At 38.5% G+C, this 22,466-nt stretch overlaps 1 protein-coding gene across 2 annotated transcripts in view; it reads right to left on the bottom strand.

Annotated features, from left to right (window-relative positions):
• The window catches only part of KPNA1 (karyopherin subunit alpha 1), a 57,661-nt gene that overhangs the window by 35,071 nt on the left and 124 nt on the right, over nt 1–22,466 (bottom strand). For both annotated transcript variants that reach the window (XR_012632873.1, XM_074896662.1), the window contains exons 2-6: nt 9,958–10,091; nt 7,581–7,688; nt 5,696–5,795; nt 5,035–5,129; nt 1,151–1,282 (exon numbers count right to left, since the gene is read on the bottom strand). Coding sequence is in view for 1 of the 2 variants with exons in the window: in XM_074896662.1 (XP_074752763.1) it covers nt 1,151–1,282; nt 5,035–5,129; nt 5,696–5,795; nt 7,581–7,688; nt 9,958–10,086 (564 nt within the window). In the remaining variant the exon portion in view is untranslated. The remainder of the gene's footprint in view (nt 1–1,150; nt 1,283–5,034; nt 5,130–5,695; nt 5,796–7,580; nt 7,689–9,957; nt 10,092–22,466) is intronic.

The following is a 22,466-nucleotide window of genomic DNA, read 5'->3' as shown; positions in this document are numbered from 1 at the left end:
AGGTCACACTTACAGGATGGAGAACTGAACCCTGGAAGTCAGTGACTCTGAAAAGAACAATGGATCATATTGGATAATCAGCTTAACCTGAGCTCACAGCCAGCTTGTGGCAAAGAGTCCGCAAAGACATCTTGGATATTTACACACCAAAGTATCAAGCAGAAACAAAAATGAGGTACTATCTCTGCACACAGCATTGCTGAAAGAGTGCTACTGGAATGTCCAGTGCTTTTAATTTCATCACCACAAAAAGATATTGAAACAAAGAAACATCCAGAAAAGAGTCACCGAAAAAACAAACCAACCACCACAGCAATACCCTCATAAGAATTCAGAGCTTAATTTCATTTGCTCAAGAAAAGCTTAACCTATGCTCTGTAAATAGCTATAGGAAAAAACAGAGAGCTTGTTAATTGAGTAGACAGTGAAACAAAAGCAAATACCTGGATCCAAAACTAGTCAAATTTGTATAGTAAAGGTACATACTTTCAATTTAGGATTAACTGAAACGCTATTTGTTAACATGAAATTTATCACCCTAAGACTTCAAAGTAAGATTTTATGCCTGAAATACATTCTTGTTCAAACACAAGTTATGGACCTCATGTGGAAATTACTAAGTCAAATGTTTGGCCTACGCTTTTCATGGATCCCTCTGCGCCTTTAAGTATATTCATCTACTCTGCCACAAACATAGAGAACAAATTATAATTTTCTCTGTAGAGAACTATAAATTCCACTCATGCTTTATCTTCAGGAGAAACAAGCATGAACATTTCATCTCTAAAGCAATTTTTTAAACAAGGCTTGTTGAATTCCTCAATACACAGAAAAATATTAACCCATTAGAGATCAAAATGCACTACCCCATTAGCTGTGGTTAAATATATAATTTCCAGAAAAAGAAAAATACAACGCTTGCTTAGATTTCTTACTAGATAGAAAGGTACTGTTCTGCAAAACTGCCAAACACTATATTTCCTCTAAAGGCTTTCTTAAATGATAGCCTTGTTCCTTTTCTGGCAAGGAAAAAGAAAAAAAGCCATAACAAACCTAAACAAATAGAAAAACAAAAAAAATAAAACAACATAAAACCCAACCCCACAAATCACCACATACACAAACCACCCAATACCATTCTTATCTTTACCTGTTCCTGCACATCTTCAAACTCTGAACTAAGCAGCTCTATGAAGATGGGGACAGCTCCTGCTTGGATCACTATTCTAGTCTGAAGAGAATTTCCCGAGGCAATATTTGTCAACACCCACGCAGCTTCAAACTGCAAAACAAAATACAAAATAAAGTTTACTAGGAGACTTCTGTGCCACACCAAAAATGAAGACTATACATCTTTTAAAGACAGAGAGAATTAGCATAGGGAAGGCATGAGATATTACTAATTAACACAGACAATTTGTAAAGTAAGAATTGGAGTGAAGAGTTATCAGTACCACTTGAAACCAAAATCTGCAGAAGTTCCTTACTGGAACAAGATCAGGTTCGCTGTGGCTTTTCAAATATTATTTTTTGCTATGCAATTACATTACCTTTGGTCTGTTCTACTGCCTTTCCTTACTGGCTAAGAATCTATACACAAAAAAAATGAGTCCTCCTACAAGACATTCGATACCTGCATTCATGGATCAGCAATGATATTCCTGAAGATGTACAAAGAGACATTGTTTGACAAAGCTCGATGGATATACAACTACAGCAAAGTACTCCAACTCTGGTGATCAGCGTTGCTGCCAAGAGTTATTAAGCGTATGATATTTTTATTCAAGACTTGAAGCAAAGCTGAGATCCTGAATTAACACTTTGCTTCTCAACTTAAGCAAGTATTAACTTTTTAAGCCAAAATGTAAATTTTAACACTACCTGATACAGAACTCAGAAAATACAATTTTAGTAGATTTCTGCATGCTCTTCAATCCAAGAATTATTACACTACACTACCATATTTAAATCCTATAAGATACACTCAGAATCTAGAGAATGAAAAGACTGCTAAAAGTTGAAAAGGCAAAAATGACCTAACAATAAAAATCAAAAGTTGTATGGTATAAATGACTGATTTTGACATTACGAATGAATTTTATTAAACTGATGTTGATCCATCAGTATTCCAATGAAAATCCTGATACACTTGCAAAGACTAGCTATCTCTGAAGAGCAGTAGGGGCTTATATTTAAGATTTAATCATAAAAGCAACTCCTGCTAAGGAGATGCACAAAATCCTAAAATGGGCCTTAACTATGAAGTCAACAAGTAAGCCAAAGCTTGTAAGACTTTTCATTTTTAAGCATTATTAATTATTGAAGACCTCAGTTTTAAAAATACAGTTAATCCTGCCCTCCTGAACAGCTAAAGGAGAAGTTATCTTCTGGTAAAATGTGATCAGAATAAACCATTTCAAAATACATCATTTTAATACGCTGAGTATGGGCTGCAATAAAGCAGAAACACACAATGTCAAAACTTAAATACTCAGCATTAATGAAACAGAAGCAAAACATTCAGGCCAGTGTTTAAGGCCAACATAAAACACACTTGCTTTCATACAATTTTACTTTCTCTGGAGCATCCAGTGTTTTGTGATACAATATAACAGGATTATTAGTCATCTTTCAACCACAGAGGTTTCTTACTCATATTTTAGAACTTGCCCTTTGGCTTCCTAATGGATGAAACCAAGTTGAACTAATCACAGCTCTGAGACTCACACTGTTTCCAGTCATACACCCATAACAGAAAAGAAACACCATGTATAAACAGATTAATCAGACCAAATAGAAGGTGGTACTTGCTCATATCTGTACTTTACCTCAAATATTTATAAAATAAGTTCTGATTATGAGCTAATCACAGGATCTCCCCATCTTCTGTGGAACAAAGTCCTGCTAAAACTGAGCTCTTCCCAACATCTAACTAGAATAAGGGTGAATTAGGTGATGCACTTGTGTGAGTACCACTGAACATTTGAGATGGATAAGTTACAGAAAGGTTAGTTGAGTGACAGTTTCCCTCCTCCCTCTTCACTGTGGACACCTGATGGTCCAGGATGTATAAACTAAGGAAGAGCCATATACAAATGGCAAAGGACAGAAAAACAAAATACTTTATGGTAAGTTAATTAACAGGAAGAAAACCTCACCCAAAGGATGATCTTGGTATCTCTGTGGTATTGTTCTTTAAGATTTCCCTCTCCATCACAAAACGATTTTGCACATGAGGCAAATGTACTTGTTCACGTATGGTTTACGTGATCATAGAGAAGAGAGGAGCTTTTTTTTAAGTCTCAAAATCATTTGAGTAAAAACTGGACAAAGGAATTCCAAACAAATTAGGTCTTCCTACCACTGATACCAGAAGCTCAGTTTTTACTGAATATTGCATTGAAAACACAGAAGAAAAACTGAGCATAAAGTCACATAAAGTTCAAAGTTCATCAACACAGAAGAGCTTCCATATTCAATCGGTGATAACAGTGCCTATAGTATCTGAGAAAAAAAACCCAAACAAACACTTCAGTGTTTCCAGAATGAGTTGAAAATCCTTTCCTTCTATAGCTAAGCTAGGGTCAGGAATGCTTAGAATGGCAAGCACAAAATCTATGCCTGTGCCAGGGACACTTTTGGAAACACTGACAGAGTAAAAACAAATACAAGAAAGTGAGGTCAAGAGGAACTTCCAAACTGTTCACAGCAAAAAGTTCTACCTGCAGACCCTGAACTGCCAGGCATGCAGACAGATTTGGCAAGATGAAGGAAAATTAACCAGTTGGAATGGAACATCAAGAGCAATGTGCTCAGGTTTATATTTTCAATGCTGTGTTTCAAAGTCTTTAGGACAAGCTTGGAAGTTTCAACTTTGGCTGTTTTTTTGCTCTTTCCATGTCAAAACCAATACATGTTACACCAGTCAGTCCATGAGAATTTGACTCATTCTATGACTGCTTTTGAAGTTTTTAAAACTAGAAGTGAACCTGCATTTGATGAAGTACCCTCTACCCTTATTTTCCCTTCCTACTCAAATACATCCTTCAGATTTTAGGAGTTTGTTGCCCTTTTCCTGACTGTCTCAGGCTTTCATGCTAGAGCCCTATACATAAAAAAGGCATTCCTTTTTTTTCATATCACATCACTTACAAACTTTCCACTGGAGTTGCAAACCAACTGACATATTCTTAGTTACTGTCCACAGACTCCTCAAAGGTAGCTAACAGACCTCTGGAATTCTGTGGATATCAGTTTAAAAAGTAATTCTTATAAATTATACCTTTTCTCTAATGTGTAAGAAAGTATCCATGTTTTGCATATCTCCACTCACCAAAATTTGGATTTCACATGACATTAAAAAACTTGTTGCCTTACACATTTTGAAAGAACAATGATTCTAATCTATGTATTGCATTTAATGGTTATTTAATCATTTAGTAAAAGGAAGGAAAAAAATGTTAATGTTTTCTTTCATTTTCTACCAGCCCAGAAGAAAGATCTCTGACCAGAAAAAAGGACAGATGGAAATGAAACAAAGCTCAAAGAAGCAAGTCCAAGACAAATTAACCACCAGTGTAGCATACACCATTTTTTCAAACCAAAGCAAGTAAGTTTCAAGGTTTCTGTATTTATCATTTTGGATTCTAATTCTAAACTTTTATTAATTTAATAAAATTTTAAGTAATAATTCTAAAACATTTTAAACTGTCTTCAAGTAGTACAAAAAAAGACAAACACTGAAGTTTAGCTTAAAGGCTTTGCATCCACTGAGGTCCAAATTTTAAACTCTGTTTTCGTTACATGACAGTGTCCTCAACCTATCAATCACACAATGCAACTCAGAGGTCTCTCTCTCTCTCCTGTCCCCAGAGGTCATGCTAGAAACCCTGAAGATAAGATAGCTTTTTTAACCTAGTGAAGAAAAAGAGAGAAAGTAAAGATAATAAAAACACTGATTTTTTTTTCCTACCTAATTTGCATCACTAAATGCCTTCATAATATAGGAAGACAGATATATTTATATATGTATACCTGTAATGTACAGTTTTCTTTTCGTTTGAGGAACTCCACAAACCTGGCCACCACTCCTGGTGTGCTTATGACTTCATCTATTGGGGGATTTGGTTCTATTTAAAATAAAAAGCATAGTTAGATACATAAATAGGGAAATTATCCAATTACTGCACCAAAATAATACCCAATGACACACTGACTCCTCTTTTCTGAGAATGTGTTCTTTTTCTACAATACTGCTTTACCTTTACTAAAAGGCAATGGATTCCTAACTGCCACTGTAAGAAGACTCCAGCCCGAATTTCGAGGTAATGAGGTAACATGATTCAAAACACTAATGCACTCTAATTTAGGCAGACCAGCTTCGCAGCAGCAGTCCTGCGATGTCACTCTGGCATGCACACATGCAGAGAAACTTCAGTATATCAGCACATTTGAACCATAGAGACACTGCCTACAGTATTTAAACTTACATTCAAGAGTAGACATATCTGCATCACTTACTAGATACAGAGATGTCAAGAAAAGAAGTGACTATTACATATATCTAAGCTGACATTTTGCAAAACAGAGTTTCATCCAGAAATTTCTTTATGAAACTCAATTTTTATTGCTGTCAAAGTGAAAACATACGCCAGGGACGCTTCTACATTTTTCTCAAAGTAATTTCAGGCCTTACCTTTAGAAAGAAGCTTTCGGAACTTCTGGGTGGCCGAAAGCTGCTGTTCTGGACTATTGGAGAAAATCATCTCAATCATATCAGAGGTGATGACTGCACTCTAGGATTCAGGTAGGGACAACAGAATGAGAGTGATAGCAAGAAGGAAAACAAAATCAGAATTAGTGGTTAAAGGGTAAAACATTTGCTAAATCCGTATCAAGTTCATCTCTTACTGAGTAAAAACCTAGATAAGACCATCGTGGACAACAAACGAGTCACCACACATGTACATCTACATAAGCAGCATCATTCTTAAGTGTAGTCTTTTGTTTCTGGAAGCCAAAATTCAAATCTTTCTTAAGATATGGCAAGAAAATTACTCTTCAGAATCCCTTACCTGTATTCTCTTCCCCTTTTTGCTATCTCCCCTCCTCTAAAATAAATGTAAAATTGTCAGCTTCCACAAAAGGTAGTGCAAATTGGAATATCAATTACTGTTATACAAGAACACTATTCTGATTAAGCTATTGCTTAGACTTCTTTATCATGTACATTTTGACTCATTCTCTTTCACCAAAATGTATGGGATCTGTCATTTTTAGAAGAGTTGACAAACCTAATGCTTGTCATCATAATCAAGAGTATTAAATCTTCCATAATACTAAGAGTTTCCCCTAATATAGCTAAATTAAATCAGCAACCTTTCTTATGCCAGGTAAAATCTGACATTCTGTTCATCACATGCAAACCCATGTAAAGAAGCATAAGGAAAGTCAGATTTTTTTCTTCCATTTCTGATCTAAATCCTTAGATAGATCTGATCCAAACCCTCCCTTAGATAGACAGGGAGAGACAACAGTGCTGAAAAGACTTAATCTTTGTCTGCAACAGCTTCAACTGTTAAGACCCTGAAATAAGTGATATTAAATTAGTAAACTGTACAGTGGTAGTATCTATCTCAATCAGATATGCTTCTTTCCTTTTTACTATCTATTAATTTCACATAAGCTTCCACACAAATGATTAAATGGTATTTAGGACTTGTCTGACATTTAAATCCTATTTCAAAGACTAAAAAAATATATTCTACTAGTAATCTACCATGTTTACAGACATTTCTCTGTTTCTCAGTAATTTTCAAGGCTGGTATAACCACCAAGAGAAACTAAGCCCAGCCTGATTTCTATGAAAACATCATTGGCATACTCTGAATACAGACACAAGTGCAAAGACTTTTAAGTGAGGACTGCACTTTCCTTAGACGTCTCTATTACAGCCTGAGTCCCTTCCATTTCTCTTTCCAGGGAGAGGACTGTGGTAAAGAAACAGGGAGAAAGCAGAAAAGTCTAATTTCCACTAAAAGTTTTTTCTGTAGGATGAAACTCCATCTTGGAAAGGAGTTTAAAAACACATGCAGATAGATAAGCTAGGTTGTTTCCAACACCCCAGTGAAAAACAGTGCCACTTGGAAGTCTGCTAACAAAGATTTTCAGTGAGTCCCTTCTTAATTTGTAAATTGCAGTAACACATTGCCTGATTTGTATTTTCACATTTCAAGCATTATGAATTTCAGATTAAAAAACTCCAACAGCTCTGGGCAACAGTTGACAAAAATCACTCATAAAGGTGAACATCAAAACCAGGAAGTAATCAGCCTGCCCACACAATGACATGTTATTTAATTTTCTTGAAAGCATACCCACCTAGCAACCACTCTATCTGTAACATTTTTCTCTCATGTAATCTGTTTCAGGACAGTTCACCCAGACAGGTGTTTAAGAGCTGTCCATAAGCTCTTTGAATGTCATTTTTCACATTCTTCTGGAATTCCATTCCCCTCAAGTCACTGCACAACAGGCCTTCCCAGCTTCAACAAAGAGTGTACTCCTTTCTCATCACTTACAGAAGTCATCTCCATGTTGTTCATCTGAGCCTCATGGAAGCCACCATCTGACATCACTTCCTCCTCCGCTTCTTCCTCAGCTGTTGCAACATTTCGGCGTTTAAACAACTAGAGAGAGTAAGTATTTAATTATATAGCTAAATATATGTACAGCATGTCATGTTAGGCTGCAATAAAAATGACATACACTATCACCTGAAAGCAGCTGATATACTGGCTACAGGACTCCTCTTGACAGTAAATGGAGAAAGTTTAGTCATGGAGTAAACAAAAACAGCACTGTGCTATAATATTGGTTCCCAACATTTCTGAAAAATTCCCACTGATGCTCCTTTCTCCGCTGCCCCCCTCCATCCATAGGCTATCTCTAGCTTCCAGACAATTGCTTTCTTGCAGAGGACATTGGGACTTAAAAGTCCCGAAAAAATGCTGTGTAACAGATTTTTGTAGAATGCCTGCAGAGGCTGGGATAATTGAGGTGACACCGCAAAGAGAGGGGTTTGGAGGATGATCACATGGCACTGAAGTTATACTGAGATGAACAGAACCTAGTTGCTACCAATTTGAGATGTCATAAGGAGAACTAAAGAGGCTACAGGTTCTCCCCTTGATTCATCTGTCTCACTGGAGGAAACATTAGCAATGATAAGATGGCTTTGGGGGTGCTGCTTGACCTGTCAAGCTCAGGAAACAGGACTCCAGCACTGAGCCATGGCAGATTTGCACCACTGCAGACATGCAAGACATGGTCCTGACACAGAGCTGCTGTTACTCTTCTCTCCAGAGAAATTGGGAAGGAAACTGTAGGAAAAAATGCTAGATCTATAGCAACCCTAGGTCAGTGATAGGCATCCTTATGGGAATATATTCCTTCTAAGCTTCTGGATGATGCACCCACTTAAGCTCAAACAAACACGTGCCCAAATACAATCTTCAACCAAAATTTACACATTGCCAAATTATGTGAAATTCAGAGGCCTGAAGTTTTTTATGACGGGTTGTTCAGCTAAAAAGACAAAAACAAAAAGCAAAAAATGGGGAATTTAAACAAACTTCCATGAGCTGTGTGCCAAATACATAAAAGAAAAGTATCTGTACAAGGTATGAACTTGTAGAGCTGCAAACTCTGCTTGCCACTCCACTTCTCCTCCATTGTTAGTTCAGTCAGGACTAACAAGCTTCCCTAACAGGAAAAAATACTGCCACATGCTTTATTTAGCCAAGCTGTGGCAATCAGGTCCAAGGGAGGTTAGAGGCACAGATAAGACAGAAAATGACTCAGTTTTCCTAATTTAGTAACAGCTTTACAAATAAGACCGACAACATTCTCTACTGCCCGTAGTCTGGAAATGCTACCTGTAGATACTGAGCAAAATCAACAAGTATTGCAGTTCCCTCTCAGAAGCCTCCCCCTGCCTCTCCTTGAAAGCATCTGATAGTGACACTATGAAAACAACGTTAAACAGATTACAGACTTGACCTACCACTCCAAACACAAGCATATTACTGTCTTCATTCGAACTCCAGAAACCTCCACACTGATGAAAAAAGCTTTGCTATAACTTTGAAATGGAATCAATCCCTTAAAGCTTCCAATGAACACAATTAAGAACTAAAGAAAGAACTGTTCAGTGCCATCTGTTTCTATTAGATTTTTTTTATCACATGTCACTGCTGCTGTTTCTTGATTAAACCTGCAGAGCACCTGCCACTTTGCAGTGTGAATGAAGTAGCAAGTCATGAGCAGGTAGAGAAGCTCCATTTCCAAGCATTTTTCTCAATCACTTTGCTTACAACATACACTAAATCCACTACTCAGGGTACCAGCCTTATGGGCATAAAGACAGCATGAACTTTTGTATATTCATAAATGAACTCAAGAAAAAATTCCCTCAAGAAAAATCATTACTGCAACCTCTGAATACTTGGTCAGACCTTCTCCTCCTCCTATTCCAGCTGCAATGTTTCCTTCCATTTCACCCCAGCCCGTCATGGTTTGAACAGAGATAGAAATTAGAGCCACTACAACTCAGGCAGAAAAAAACCAAAAACAAACACAAACCCCCCACCATAAACAAAAAGCAAAACAGGAGTTCCTCAATCACCTTCAGTGCAAGCTCAGACAGCTTTGTTCAAATCATCTTTAAGCTGCTCTGGCCAATCTTACACTAGAATGAACAAGAAGCACTCTAACTTTTGTAGAGTCTCCAGAAGAGGCAGTAAAGTCTGCAAGTGACTCTGATTTCAGACTCACTATGTATGAATTTGGCAAAGCAAGAACAACCAGGAATGGGTTTGAGAGAAGCCAAGAGCCAGAGACAGTGCAAGACAAGATTGCTTAAGGGCTGGTTACAGCTACCACAACTGTATACATTACCTGTTCCTCCCTCTTTTGCTTCCGTAGCTGAAGACCCTCTTCCTCCCGCCTGCGACGCATCTCATCAGGGTTTAGAGATTTGTTCTTGTAGCTCTTCAGTCGGAAATTCTCTTTTCCTGAGGTTGTCATGATTCCTTGAAAATACAATTAAAAAAAGAATTCAGAAAGTAATTACTCTTCAACAAGACACTACTTTATATTCTGTCTTCATCTCTTAATCTCGGTAGCCATGTGCTTCCAGCCACTGCCCTCCTATATCATCACTTAACTTCCAATAGCTTGTAAGGTATAAAGTAAAATTTCAACTGTCACTTCAATGTGCCAGTTCCTCACATCAGACCAACAAACTTGTATTTTACTCTCCAAGGCTGCAAATCATGAATAACTGAAATATTTTATTAAGAATGAACTGAAATATACAGCAGAGCATATTAGCCTGGGCAATAAAGAATACTGCACAAGTAGATCTTAACATTTCTTCACATTGGGAATTAGTCAGACTAATTATATTCCTTTGTCTTCACTCAGAAGTGAAGGGGTCTTTGCTGCTTTTTTGATTAATTCACTTTGTAAGTCAGTACAGGGGCTTTTCTGCACTCCAAATCCAGATTTTAAATTAACGCAACACAGCACTGTGTTCTTTCTATCCAGACAAGGCTTGCAACAAAAATGAAACTGAGTGAGAAATTTTAGGCAAGGATGGTTTAACCACGGAAAATGCTCACTCTTGCAAAGAAAGCAGCACCATTTTTCCTCTCCTCCCCATCCCCAGCCTCTAATCCTGCCACTGCTTATGCAAAGAGGCCTTTTTCAAAGTACTGTCTTAAGCAACTCAGTGGATCAGCATTTATAGCTACCCATGACGATTTTCACATGTACAATGCTGCACTTTGGAGCTACTTAGCATAAAACAATAGCCATAAAACAGTGTGGAAAGAGCACATCCCCCCTTAAACCAAGGGGCTGTGGATCAGGTCTTTACTCTTAGTGCTCCATTCTACTGCTACTTCTCTCCTTACACCCCCTCTTCAAATCCAAAAAAGGTTGGGAACCAAATTCTAAACACCTCGGTATTTCCACGCACCTTGATACAGATGCAGAATCTCCAATCCATTGTACAAACCTGCAACTCTAATTTAGGAAACTACACTATATATAAAGCTGCTCTACAGGGCTAATGTGCTGTACGGGGCTAATATGCTACCTACCTCAAATTCCATAAGCACAGAATCACCAGGTGAGAAATGATCTCCTGTGTACTTTCTACTTTAAAATGGAGCAACATGAGTGCGTACAGACTCTGAACAGGTTAGGTTTCCTATTTAAAATACATCAAACATACAATTGAGTCTACTCTAACCTCCTCTCCTTTCAGATAGCACAAAGAGTTTTAAGAAATTAAAAAAAAAAAAAAAAAAGAGATACCCAAATGTGCTGCTTCTTAGAGCCTCTTTTTAAGTTGTGGCTACCTGACAACCACTTATAAGAATTCTGATTATCAGAAACGACCTTCACAGAAGATATTTCAGGCACCACTTCAAGAATTATTGTATTCTGTCAACTGAGATTTCAAAAACTGTTAAGGGACATAAAACTACCGTATTCAAGATCAGTCAGTCACAGATTGCACTGAATGCAACACAAAAACCTGATTACATAGGTAGCAGCCTAATTATGCTGAAAAGTCTCTTCCTGAAATGGCTTTTTTTTAAGAGGTCCTACAAAAAGACAACTTACAGAATGCCACAAGCTTCCCTACATCATTCTTAACAGCTTAAGAGACCCCTTTTCTTCCTGTGTTTAAGTGCCTGAGCTTAGAGTACTCATGCTTCTTGCAATATGCTTAGCAATAACCTTTTCTTCCCATTTTTAGTTTAAGTGACTACTACCTGTATATTAAACATACAGACTATTTGGGGAAGCCCTGTATTTTAACTGTAAAAAGAAGTTGAGGCTAACAAATACTCAAGAGTACAAAATTTCTTTTGTTTCTAAAGCATTTTGAAATAAATATTTTATATTTTAGTATTAGCAAAATTACCTCAAACACCAGATGGACAATCATGAGCTAAAAAGATGTATCTAACAGGAAAATGGCTTTGCAGCCACTCTAGTCAACTTACCCTTGAACATGAGCAAACACGGGCATACACAACAGACAAGATAAGGTATCAGGCCTTCCATGACACTATTAATCATTATCCATTTTTGTCTGAAACATGTCTCCTTGAACTCACAAAATTATATTTGCCTTTATTTGGGATTTTAGGACTTTGATAGCTCCTGTGGTCATTTCACACTGTCCCTTTCAGTCCCTAAAGTTCTTGATTTTAAAAAATCCTCCACAGGGAACATCTTCATTTCTTAATACTGAATTTCACTTTATTTCTATTACGTAGCCCCTTCATATGATGTTCCAGTGTTTCTAAACATCAGTGACACCATCTAGCATCATCAGCAAGTTTCCTTAGCGTATTCTTCCTTATTGTACTTAATTTCCTAGACTCCTCTCATCTCACAACTTGTGTATTAATTTCTTTCAATTAATTTTGCTTCTGACTTTAAGGTAACCATTTTCATTTTCCTCTCAGAGCTCTACTAGCCCTCTCATGTACTTTATATCGTTGTTTCACTTACGGAAAATACAGGCACAGGATTTACTTGAACTCTCTGACTTTACCTCAACCCCTCTACCTAACAGCTTCACAAGAATCATCTTCTATTAGTTACATCGCTTTACAAGCTTTAGCTGCAACTTTGGGCTATGCTCATTTCTGACTTTCAAGACAGCTCACTTTGCTTACTAACCCCTTCTTCTATTTTCTGAGTCATCTGTACACTTAAAATCCTTTCAAAGTACTGTATTCTATTTTACCGGGGAGTAAAGCCTTCCTACAAATTCCTACCATCAAGTGACTGGGAAGACAGTTTCTTCTATTAAAGTTGAAAAAATTAAGCTTCCTTCATCATTGAGAAGTTACCAATTCAACTAGTGATGAGTTCAATAATTTATTTCATAGTAATCTCTCACTGGTAGTAAATAAACAAAATCCCAACACAGAGCCACACATCCATTTCATATACCCACCTATCTAACCTGTGTAACTATTAAATCCAAAGTTATTTTCTAAAAGCAGCTTTTGTAATATCCTCAAGATCTCCCAAAATCAATTCCTCCATCATTCTTTTACTAATTCCCCAACTACTGGTGAAAAATTCAATGACCACATGCAGGACTTCATCTAGCCCACATTTACTGCCAGCATCTTTAGACCTATTCAGTGTGAGCACACCCATTATTTTTAGGACTGAAAAGACAGCAATCCTATGTTAGTTGTTGCAGTCATCCAAGGATTGTTTGCTATAAATCTCCTCTTCCATTTTCAGGATGTAGTCTTTCCCCCAGGCTAAACCACAGAGCCAAAACAACTTCAAATTGCCTCACTCAACTTCCACAGCTTTGCTGTGACTTAACTGAAAAGCTTTCAGTGGTCACTTCAAATTCACCAGTGGTAATTTCCTCATAGCAAATAGCAAACCCTGGATCTTCCCTGCACTATCAAAATGAATGCTACTTCTGGTGAAAATCTGTGGTGGTTGTCATGGAAATGTTCTACCCATCTTTTCCTTCCTAAAGATAGCACAGTATTTTCCATGGTTTTTTGGATACTCCCGTCTAGAGATAAAAACCTCTGGTGACCTGGTGATGAGTTTTCATGGTGTATTCTTTGGGGTTTTGTGCAGCACCACTCAAATCCCACATGACACCTTCTCCTCCTCAGTTTGGCTGCCATGAAAAAACGATTTTTAGTAAAATTAAAAACACCATCTATACCTGAATAGATTTCCCAAATGAAATTATGAAACCCAAATTATTTACTGATGAAGACAAGTACCCTACCAAATGTGGATGTTTTCTAAGCACAGACTTCTAGGAGAAAGGAAAAGTACTGCATTTTTCCTTGCTCATCAAGTCAAAGAAAGTCAGAGGGCCTGGAAAAGCAGAGTCACTCACTGCAATGACTGACCTTGTCCCAAGCAATCATCTAGATAGAAACAAAAATGAACTCCCTGTCTTCTTAAATCAGATATCACTGTCACTAGACTTAAGGGCTTTGCCAGAAGCAATGCCATGTGAATAATACTCTTAGATATTCCACACATCAGATGCATCCAGATGTAAAAACAAAGGCCTTACAAATCAAGACCTGCATAATGGTATATATAACCCCAGATGACTGAAACTAAGATTAACAAATACACTGCTGATATTAAAGACTGTTAGAGACAAACTGCCCTTCTTCAGCATCAGGGCTGAGAATAAGGAAAAAAAAGAAGTATTTCAGAAGTGTAGACCTGTACAAGAAATTCTACCTTCCAATGCAAATATATCACAAGAGGAAGGCTTGAAGGGCCAGACAAGGAAGTTGAAGAGAAAAGGTGTTAAGTGATAAAAAAAGTTATCTTGAAGATCCAACAAACTACCAGTCTACATTTCCTAACTAACAGCTGTCAGAAGGTAAGGACTCACTGGAAGCATACTTGTGAGCTCTACTGTACTGTGAAACTGTTGTCTCTCTTTTAGATTGCTGCCAGAGACACTGAAAAGATACGAGAGGCACTGTCAACCCTGAAAGGACAACCCATGTTGGAAACGGCACTGTCAAGACAGAACTCCAAGCAATGAGGGGAGTTGGAATTATTCAAGGTAAGAAATGGCTCAGCTATGCTACAAAACCTTTACTTCCAAGGAGATTTTTGTTTGTTTATTGGCTCTGCATAGGACTCTACACCCCCTAGAGAATTAAAGTTTCCTCACAATCATGCTTCTTGACATCATGCCAAATACCTACACCCTGGACAGATGTTCAAGCAATTCACTGAGCTCTGATTACAGGATGCATCATCTTCTGACACTCTGAGTGAGAGACTAGAAAACCTATCCAATTTTTAAAACTATCCTGAAAGCAGCACTTGGTCATTCATTACTCTTATCAACACACTCCCTACAAATCAAACATATTGGCCACAAATACATTTAGGGTTTTCCCCCCATGAAGTGTAGATTTTGGAAACTCATTTTAATTTGCTTTTTTGCAATTCTAAAGCAACCAGCTCAGGATGCTGACATGAGTCTTTATAACTTGTGGAAGTAAACTGTCAGCTTTCCTGGAGGTGACAGACAACAAAAGGTCTTCATAATAAAGCCATGAATAGGGCATAGAATGATAAAAAATGTCACCTGGGATTAATGCTATTTCCCTGGAAAAGCTTACAGAGCAACATCCTACATTTGCCATCATCCTAAAGAGATGAAAATATATCCACCAAGTCTCTACATTGTTGACAGTGTTATCTGAGGGGAAAAAATGAAAATAAAGAAAATCAGGAGACCGACCTCTCTTCACTGCAACCTCCTGTAATTTGAAAAACTGGCTCAACCAGATAAAGGTTTTGGTGAAGTTGTATCTACTGCTTTTGCAAAATTATTTGACAAAGCATACTGGATTACAGGAGACTATGGGAATGCCCATCAGTAGAAACACCCATATTATCTGAGGGACAGAGATGTTACTTTTTAATTTCAAATGCCTTCAGATTCTTGCAAAGCTCAGGACATCTAGAGGAAAGGATATTTAATCATCTGAACTACAAAAAGCTATTGTTCAAGCACAATGCAGCGATTTCTAAAACCTTTGCTTAACTTTCTTTAGCTGTAAAATGGGATTGAGACACATGATTTACAGTCACTGTAAAATTAACAGTTACAGTATTTGTAACGACCTGCAAAGTAAGCTTTGCTGATGATATATCAAAACCTAGCATCAATGAGAATACAAAATGACCACGTGAATTTCATTTTCTGTGGCTTGGAAAAGCTGCGGCAGCAGGCACGAGTGCTATTCACTAGCAGGAATAAGAGACTTCAGTTTATGCAGAATAGCAGGGACCCACACTCCTAGGGCAGCCATCACACAAAAACGATGGAGAAGAAACAAAACCACCACCTTCTGCTGTCCAAAAAGCCAGAATATTACAGGAGCTTCAAATGGAACATGAGTTGTAGCTAAACACAGTTAGTATATATAGCCCTGAAACAGGATTCAGACTTTTAGGGACTTTCTGTCAAAACTGGAATAAGAATGGGACTTCATGGAATTGCTGCCTGTCTCCTTATCTTTCAAATCTGCTTCATTTTGCAGGCTTCCTAGTCCTATTAGTTTTCTTCCATGCCCAGTAGTAGGCCTTAATTCAAAATTGTTTGTTTCAGCACCTTCATAAACCTGTGAAATAGCAAACCGAGTACTAATCCATCTAAACTATAGCAAATTTGGCATGTTCTCTTTCTAGGCCACTTGGCAAGTTTGACTGGTACTTGATTAAAAACGAGAACAATCTTAAAGCTTAAGACAATTAACGCAAGGCCTGAAAAGACATACAATTTTGCATAGTATGGAACATGGTATTACAGACAAATTAAAAACCTCCATATTAACTGTTGCTCAAAAGCAAACCAAAAAAAGGAGAAAAGAAAACAAACTGCATTATCTGAACAATGTTAAGGACACCTAATATCAAGATTGTAGTAGGAATGTCACATGTCAATAATGGGACCTCCTCATCTTCCACAAAAGGAAAAACGGCTGAAAAGGTGGTTAAATAAACAACCACCATATCAAAGGTATTTCTGCAGAATTACTAATCTTGAAGGGTCAACTGAGCATACTCCCAGGTAACATTCAGAAAGACCTTTTGGCTTACAAAAAAATAGGCGTTTTTTAAGAGACATGCCTAAAATCAGGCCAACATCAGCCTGACAGGCCCCTGGATCTTCCTTTTTTTTTTTTTTACATTAAAAAAAACACTGAAAGAAACAAAACAAAAAAATCAAGGAAGCATATTTCTAGTTGAAGAAAAAAAACCACTAACAATAATAGAATTACTGGACACAATGTTTTGTCGGAAACTGATCTGACACATCAGCCTGTACTGTTTAAGCACAGACAGGCAACAACTAGGCACTTAAGTCAATCTTCAAAAGTCTAAGGATTATGCTTTTTTTTTTTTTTAAGAACCATCACAGAAGAGACTTAGTAGTAATGCATTTACAAGACTTACTGGAAAACAGTTTTAGTGAGGGGCGGAGGGGGGAACAGTAGAAGATTATACACAGTATGTCTAGCACTTCACTATACATTTGCTGTCACAAACAGTTCTAAGATGTTTTGAGTTCCACTTTTTTAAAGATCCGTTTTGACTTAACGAGGCAGCAGATACAGCTTTCAAAGTCCCAGAAAGCTTTTCACTTGGGTAAGAGGGCAAAAAACCTGACTCTCAAAGCCAGAAAAAGAAAACATCTTCAAATTTGTTAAATGAGTTCTTCTGATTTGAGTTGCAAACACAAAATTCCTTTAGTGCATTCAAAGTCACTGCACTGCAATAGATGTTTAAATGAAAAAACCTCATCCTGATTTCTATAACCCCACAGTCCACAATCAATCTGAAACCAAAAAGTTCCCACAAGTCATAAAACAAAGCAGCTAGTGATGGGGAATTAAACTTTTCAGCCACACAGGATTATACTAACATTTAAAAAAATAACCTCACATTAATGTGCCCATCTACACAAAATAACAGAAGTGATTAATCCTGTGTGCCAAAATAAAATGTAATCTGTTTTTCTTTTAAAGCAGAGATTAATTTGTATTTTGATTAAGATTACAGCACATCCTCTCTGCACTTACAGAACAAGCTGACCCACAACGTATTTTCTGCAAAGTCATTTCAAAAAACTGGACTGTTTGAAAAACAAGTCATCTCTATCATGTACCAGTCATCATCTGCCAGAAAAAAACCCAACATCCTAACATTTGTAACATCTTAACATGCCCCAAGCATTCTTTATAAGAGGACAAGAGCACACCTTGCAGCATTACTTATTTTCATTATATAAAATTCCAGACACTTTAAAACAAATCAGGTTGTTAATTCAAGTTAAATTAAAGTTGACTTCGCAGTTTCAAGCAACTTTTGTTTGGGGTTGTGAGTGTCAGAAGGCACTAAAACCAAACCTACCTCATGCTTCCCCTGATAACAAATCTGCCTTCAACAAATTTCTTGGTTGCTGTGACTCAGCATTATGGAAGTTACATGTACAAAAGCACAAAAAACAGTAAGTCAAAATTCTACTGATTTCATACTAGCTTTGGACATCAGCAACCAAAAGAGTCACATAATACATCGTATCAGCTGCATCAAGCCAAAACGCACAGGAACTTCAAAATTGATGATGATGCTCATTCTGCCTCCCTCATCCCATTTACACCTAGTACCCCTCTGACCAAAAGCTCTCCAATCCAGCACATTCGCCAAAACACCTCTTTTCCCTTCTGATCATTTCTCAAGGCAAACCAAGGTAAAACAAGAACACATAGGCAGTTAAAGAGGTAATCACATGAGAGCTATACAAAGAAGTCCTGCGTCTTTTAAGAGGCAACCTCATCCTGCTTCAGACAAAAACCACATCACAACAATCTAATACTAATCACAACATTATTATCTGACTTTACTTAAAGGTAAATTGTGGTTTGTGTGCCACAAAAAGGTGGCTTGTTTGACAAAATAACATTTTCATCTATCAATGGGTGAATTTGCTTTCAAGTATAACTTCAGATTTGATAGGCTTACAACGCCCTGTTTGGAGATAAATACATTTGGGATGTTTAGCCACAGGATATTACTAAAATCAGCATATCACTTATGTATAATCTCAACTTTATGCCCAGACTGTAAAAAAAAATAAAGATCTGTGTGTGTCAAACTGGTTAGTTTCTCACAGAACATATGAATCCTCCTGCTGAGCCTGGCAAGCAGTCTGAACTGCCAAATAAAAATAGAAAATGAGAAAATAATTACTCTAGATCATAAGGAAGCTTTCAGCAGCTGGTGACTAGCTAAATCTTAGATCTCATCACACACTCTTAAAACTCAAGAGTCTATTACTCTCCATATACGTCCAGGAACACAGTGGTATCTCTTCCAATACTAATGCTTTTAGCTTCTGCCTCCTCATGACATTAAGTATTAATTATGTTTCAAGAAAGCATTCACTTTATCACAATTTAGAATTTCTTCTACGTCACTGAACCCCATTTTCTCCTGTTATGCATGGATCAACAGAAGTGACAATGTGATGTCCAACCTACCACTTTTTCAAACCCTCCTCCTCCTAACACCCTTTTTAAACCAATTCTAGTGAAAAGAAATTTACTGTCTGTCACCTGCCTTAGACTACCTCTGCTTTTTATCCTCCAACTGAATGAAGCCTGCACAACTCTTAACACAGCTCAAGACATTCATGAGGTAGCATAATATAATTCCAGTCCTACTGTTCTACAGGTTTTATATTTAGCAGAGGTTTTCACTGCATGTTTTGTTTAAACTTACCTTTGCTGTTTCACCACAGTTCCCCTACCTTCTTTAACATACTTTAAAAGTACTGATATTTCTACACGCCTTGCATCCTACTGGTCACATTTTGTATCTTGGAAAAAAAAAAAAAAAAGAGCAGCTTAATCCATTACTTGCTAGGCAGACTTCAAAAACTGTAGCTCCTTCAGAGCAGAAAAAAAACCTGACTTGCTATCATATCACTGCCCCTTATCTCTGCAATTTACATCACCATTTTTTTCCATTGGTATTATTATATGATTGAAACAAGGACTTCCATTATGCTTTAGCCCCTTACTATGAAGTTGGGTAATTTTCATATCAGTTCAGCTTCCACTCTGGTTCTCTGAAAAAAGAGGTGATTTGGTCTTTCTAACTTGTTTGCCCGTTACATCATTCCAGAACCTCCTGTTTGGGTATTTCAGCCACTCACAACATTTCATCAAGTCAGTAATTCCTTTAATATCTTTAATTTTTCTTGATTTGCTCATCACCTGCTAGGCTCCCTCACACCCCTATTCCCTTTGGCCATCAGAAGTATTTAAACAAATCCATTAAATTTAGCTGTCTGTTGCTGCTCTTCTATTTCCCCTTATGTTTCCAATTTACATCAAAACCCCTAACGCTAATTCACATCACTTTTTTTTCTTCTGCTATATTTTACACTTTTTCACATTGATTCAATTTCTATTTTTCTGGAGGGCACTGTTTTACACCTCTTGCCACAAAGTTGTTTTTCAACCTAGCAACTTCTTTACTGTGCCTTTAAAGGTGCAGTTTCCTTTTGTGTTCTTAAGGATATGAGTTAAATCCCCCATTTGCCCCCTCCAGGTCTTGTAAAACATTTCAGAAGAAAAATTCCACAATCTTGTGGAGGGACAAACAGAAAGGACAAGACTGCCAGGCACAAAATGGTCTAAAACAAAATGTACCATTCTGTTCACTTTAGCTTATTCAACAGAAGAGGAAAAAAAGAAACAGAAAAAGAAAAGAGCACTGTATTGAAACACTGAAGTTGAAATAAGACTATCAAACAATCTGGTTAAATAAACATTTACACTTAAAAGTCTCTATAAAGAACCTTTCAGAAACTGTGACAGTATCTGACTGTAGTACTTTTAGTTCTCATAGTGCCTTTGGCCAGTGCTGCTGACACGAGCTCCTCCTGCCTTTCCCTTTCTAAACTGACTTCTCCAGGAACCAGCACTCAGTTGAAGATACAGGACCACATAAGCAAGTCAGCTCTGAAGACATCAACACAGAGAACATAACATCAGAAAAAAAAAAAATTTAAAAAAAAATCAATCAATGGCACACCAACAGCAAAAGGTAAACATCCTGATACAGTGTTAGACTGAGAGATGGGATGTAGCAAAAACTCAGTTTAGAAGTTTGAGTTTGTTTGGGTTTTGGCTGGTTTTGTTTTTGAGTTTTGTTTTGGTTTTGTTTTGGGTTTTTTTTTGGGGGGGGGGGGGGGGGAAAATCCCAAAACAGCCATTATTTCTTGCAAGTGAAGCATTATTGCACCTGTTTGAAAGATTATGACAAAGGAACCTATTCAGAGAAAAACCTCTACCTGACATGTCATCTTATGTTACCCTGCCTCAAGCCACCCTTCATTTTTCCTGCACCTATGGGTATGTCTAAAGTGTAATTAAAAGGTGCAACCACAGTTCAAAGTAGAAACACACTTGTTTTGAACCAGCTAGTTCACGTGTCAATGCACATGGTAATGTTGCAGGGAGAACAACATAATGAAGTTACAGTAAAAACAAGGACGGATACAGCAAAGATTAGCTTGATGCAAACTATTAATTTATTGAGTGTTCTACTAACTATACCACTATAACTTATTAATTGCCACAGGTGCCACAGAATAGCCTTAAAATAACTAGTTTCTAGGGATAAAGTTGCAATCCCATTTCTAGATAGCTCAGGGACATATCCCAACTTTAAGTCTTTCATTAACATTAAGCAGTCAGAGCAGAAAATATGCCAGCAAACAAAAAAAAATCCATAGAAACGGCAGCTTGAATAAAGGATAAAGAGACTATTAAACACAACCATTCAGCACCATTTGGGAATTCTGCAGAAACAGCAGCCCAGTATTTTCACAGCTCATGACATATCTTTCCAGCCCAGAGTTTCAGTTTTCATGAAACGCCCTCAAGAGGCAAAGTTTAAAATCATCACTACACGTATTCTTGTACGAGCAATACGAATTTAAAGATTATGAATGGGACGAGTTTCCGCTGGTTCTAAGGGTGTCTGGAGAAATGACAGTTGGAAACGGCCACCCCAGCTCCAGAGAATGTGCAAACCCTTCATCACATATAGTCAAAGAGATAATGTTGTGGCTGGGGTAATGTGAGGCTACGAGGTGACGTCTGGAGGGAGAACGGATAGTTTTTGTAAGATCAAGATCGATAGGGAAGAAAGAAAAAAAAAAGTACAAGCTCGAAAGACTCGGGAGAAAGTTTCCCTTCCCCTCCCCCTCGAGCTGAGGCGCTGCCTCTCCTCACAGCCCGTTCCGCCACCGGCCAAACGCGGCCGGTCCCGCCGGCGCGCAGCAGAGCACCGGGGAAACCCGAGGCAGAGTTACCCGGCTCCCCGCAGCCACCCCGCCGACTTTTTAAAGACAAGACCGCGGCGCTTCTGCGGAGCGCGGCCCGCCACCGGCACCAGCCTCGCGGGCGCTCCCGGGATAGAACCGGCCCGGAGCTCTCCCGCTTCCCGGGAGTCCCCCCCCGCCTCCCTTCCCGCTTCCCGGGCGGGTGGACGCGAGGCCGGCGGGAGGCGACCGGCCCCGCCCCGCCCGCGCGGCCCCCGCCTGTTGCACGCGCGCAGGTCGGGGGCTCCCGCGGCCGGCGGCACCCCCAACCCGGGCCTCCCGCAGCCCGGGACGAGGCACCCCCCGCCGGCCCCTCCGCGGGGACCCGGCCCTCCTCCCGCGCTCGGCCCGGCCCCGCTCACCGCCCGGCTGCCGCTATCACCGCCGGCTCGGCGCGGGCCCGAGACCGGGGCTCGCCCCTTCCCTGCGGCGCGGGCGGCGGCGCCCC

This window comes from Athene noctua, chromosome 1, assembly GCF_965140245.1.
Source record: "Athene noctua chromosome 1, bAthNoc1.hap1.1, whole genome shotgun sequence".
Classification (NCBI taxonomy): Eukaryota; Metazoa; Chordata; class Aves; order Strigiformes; family Strigidae; genus Athene; species Athene noctua.
Note: the sequence above shows the minus strand (reverse complement) of the source record. Positions and strands in the feature narration are given on the sequence as shown.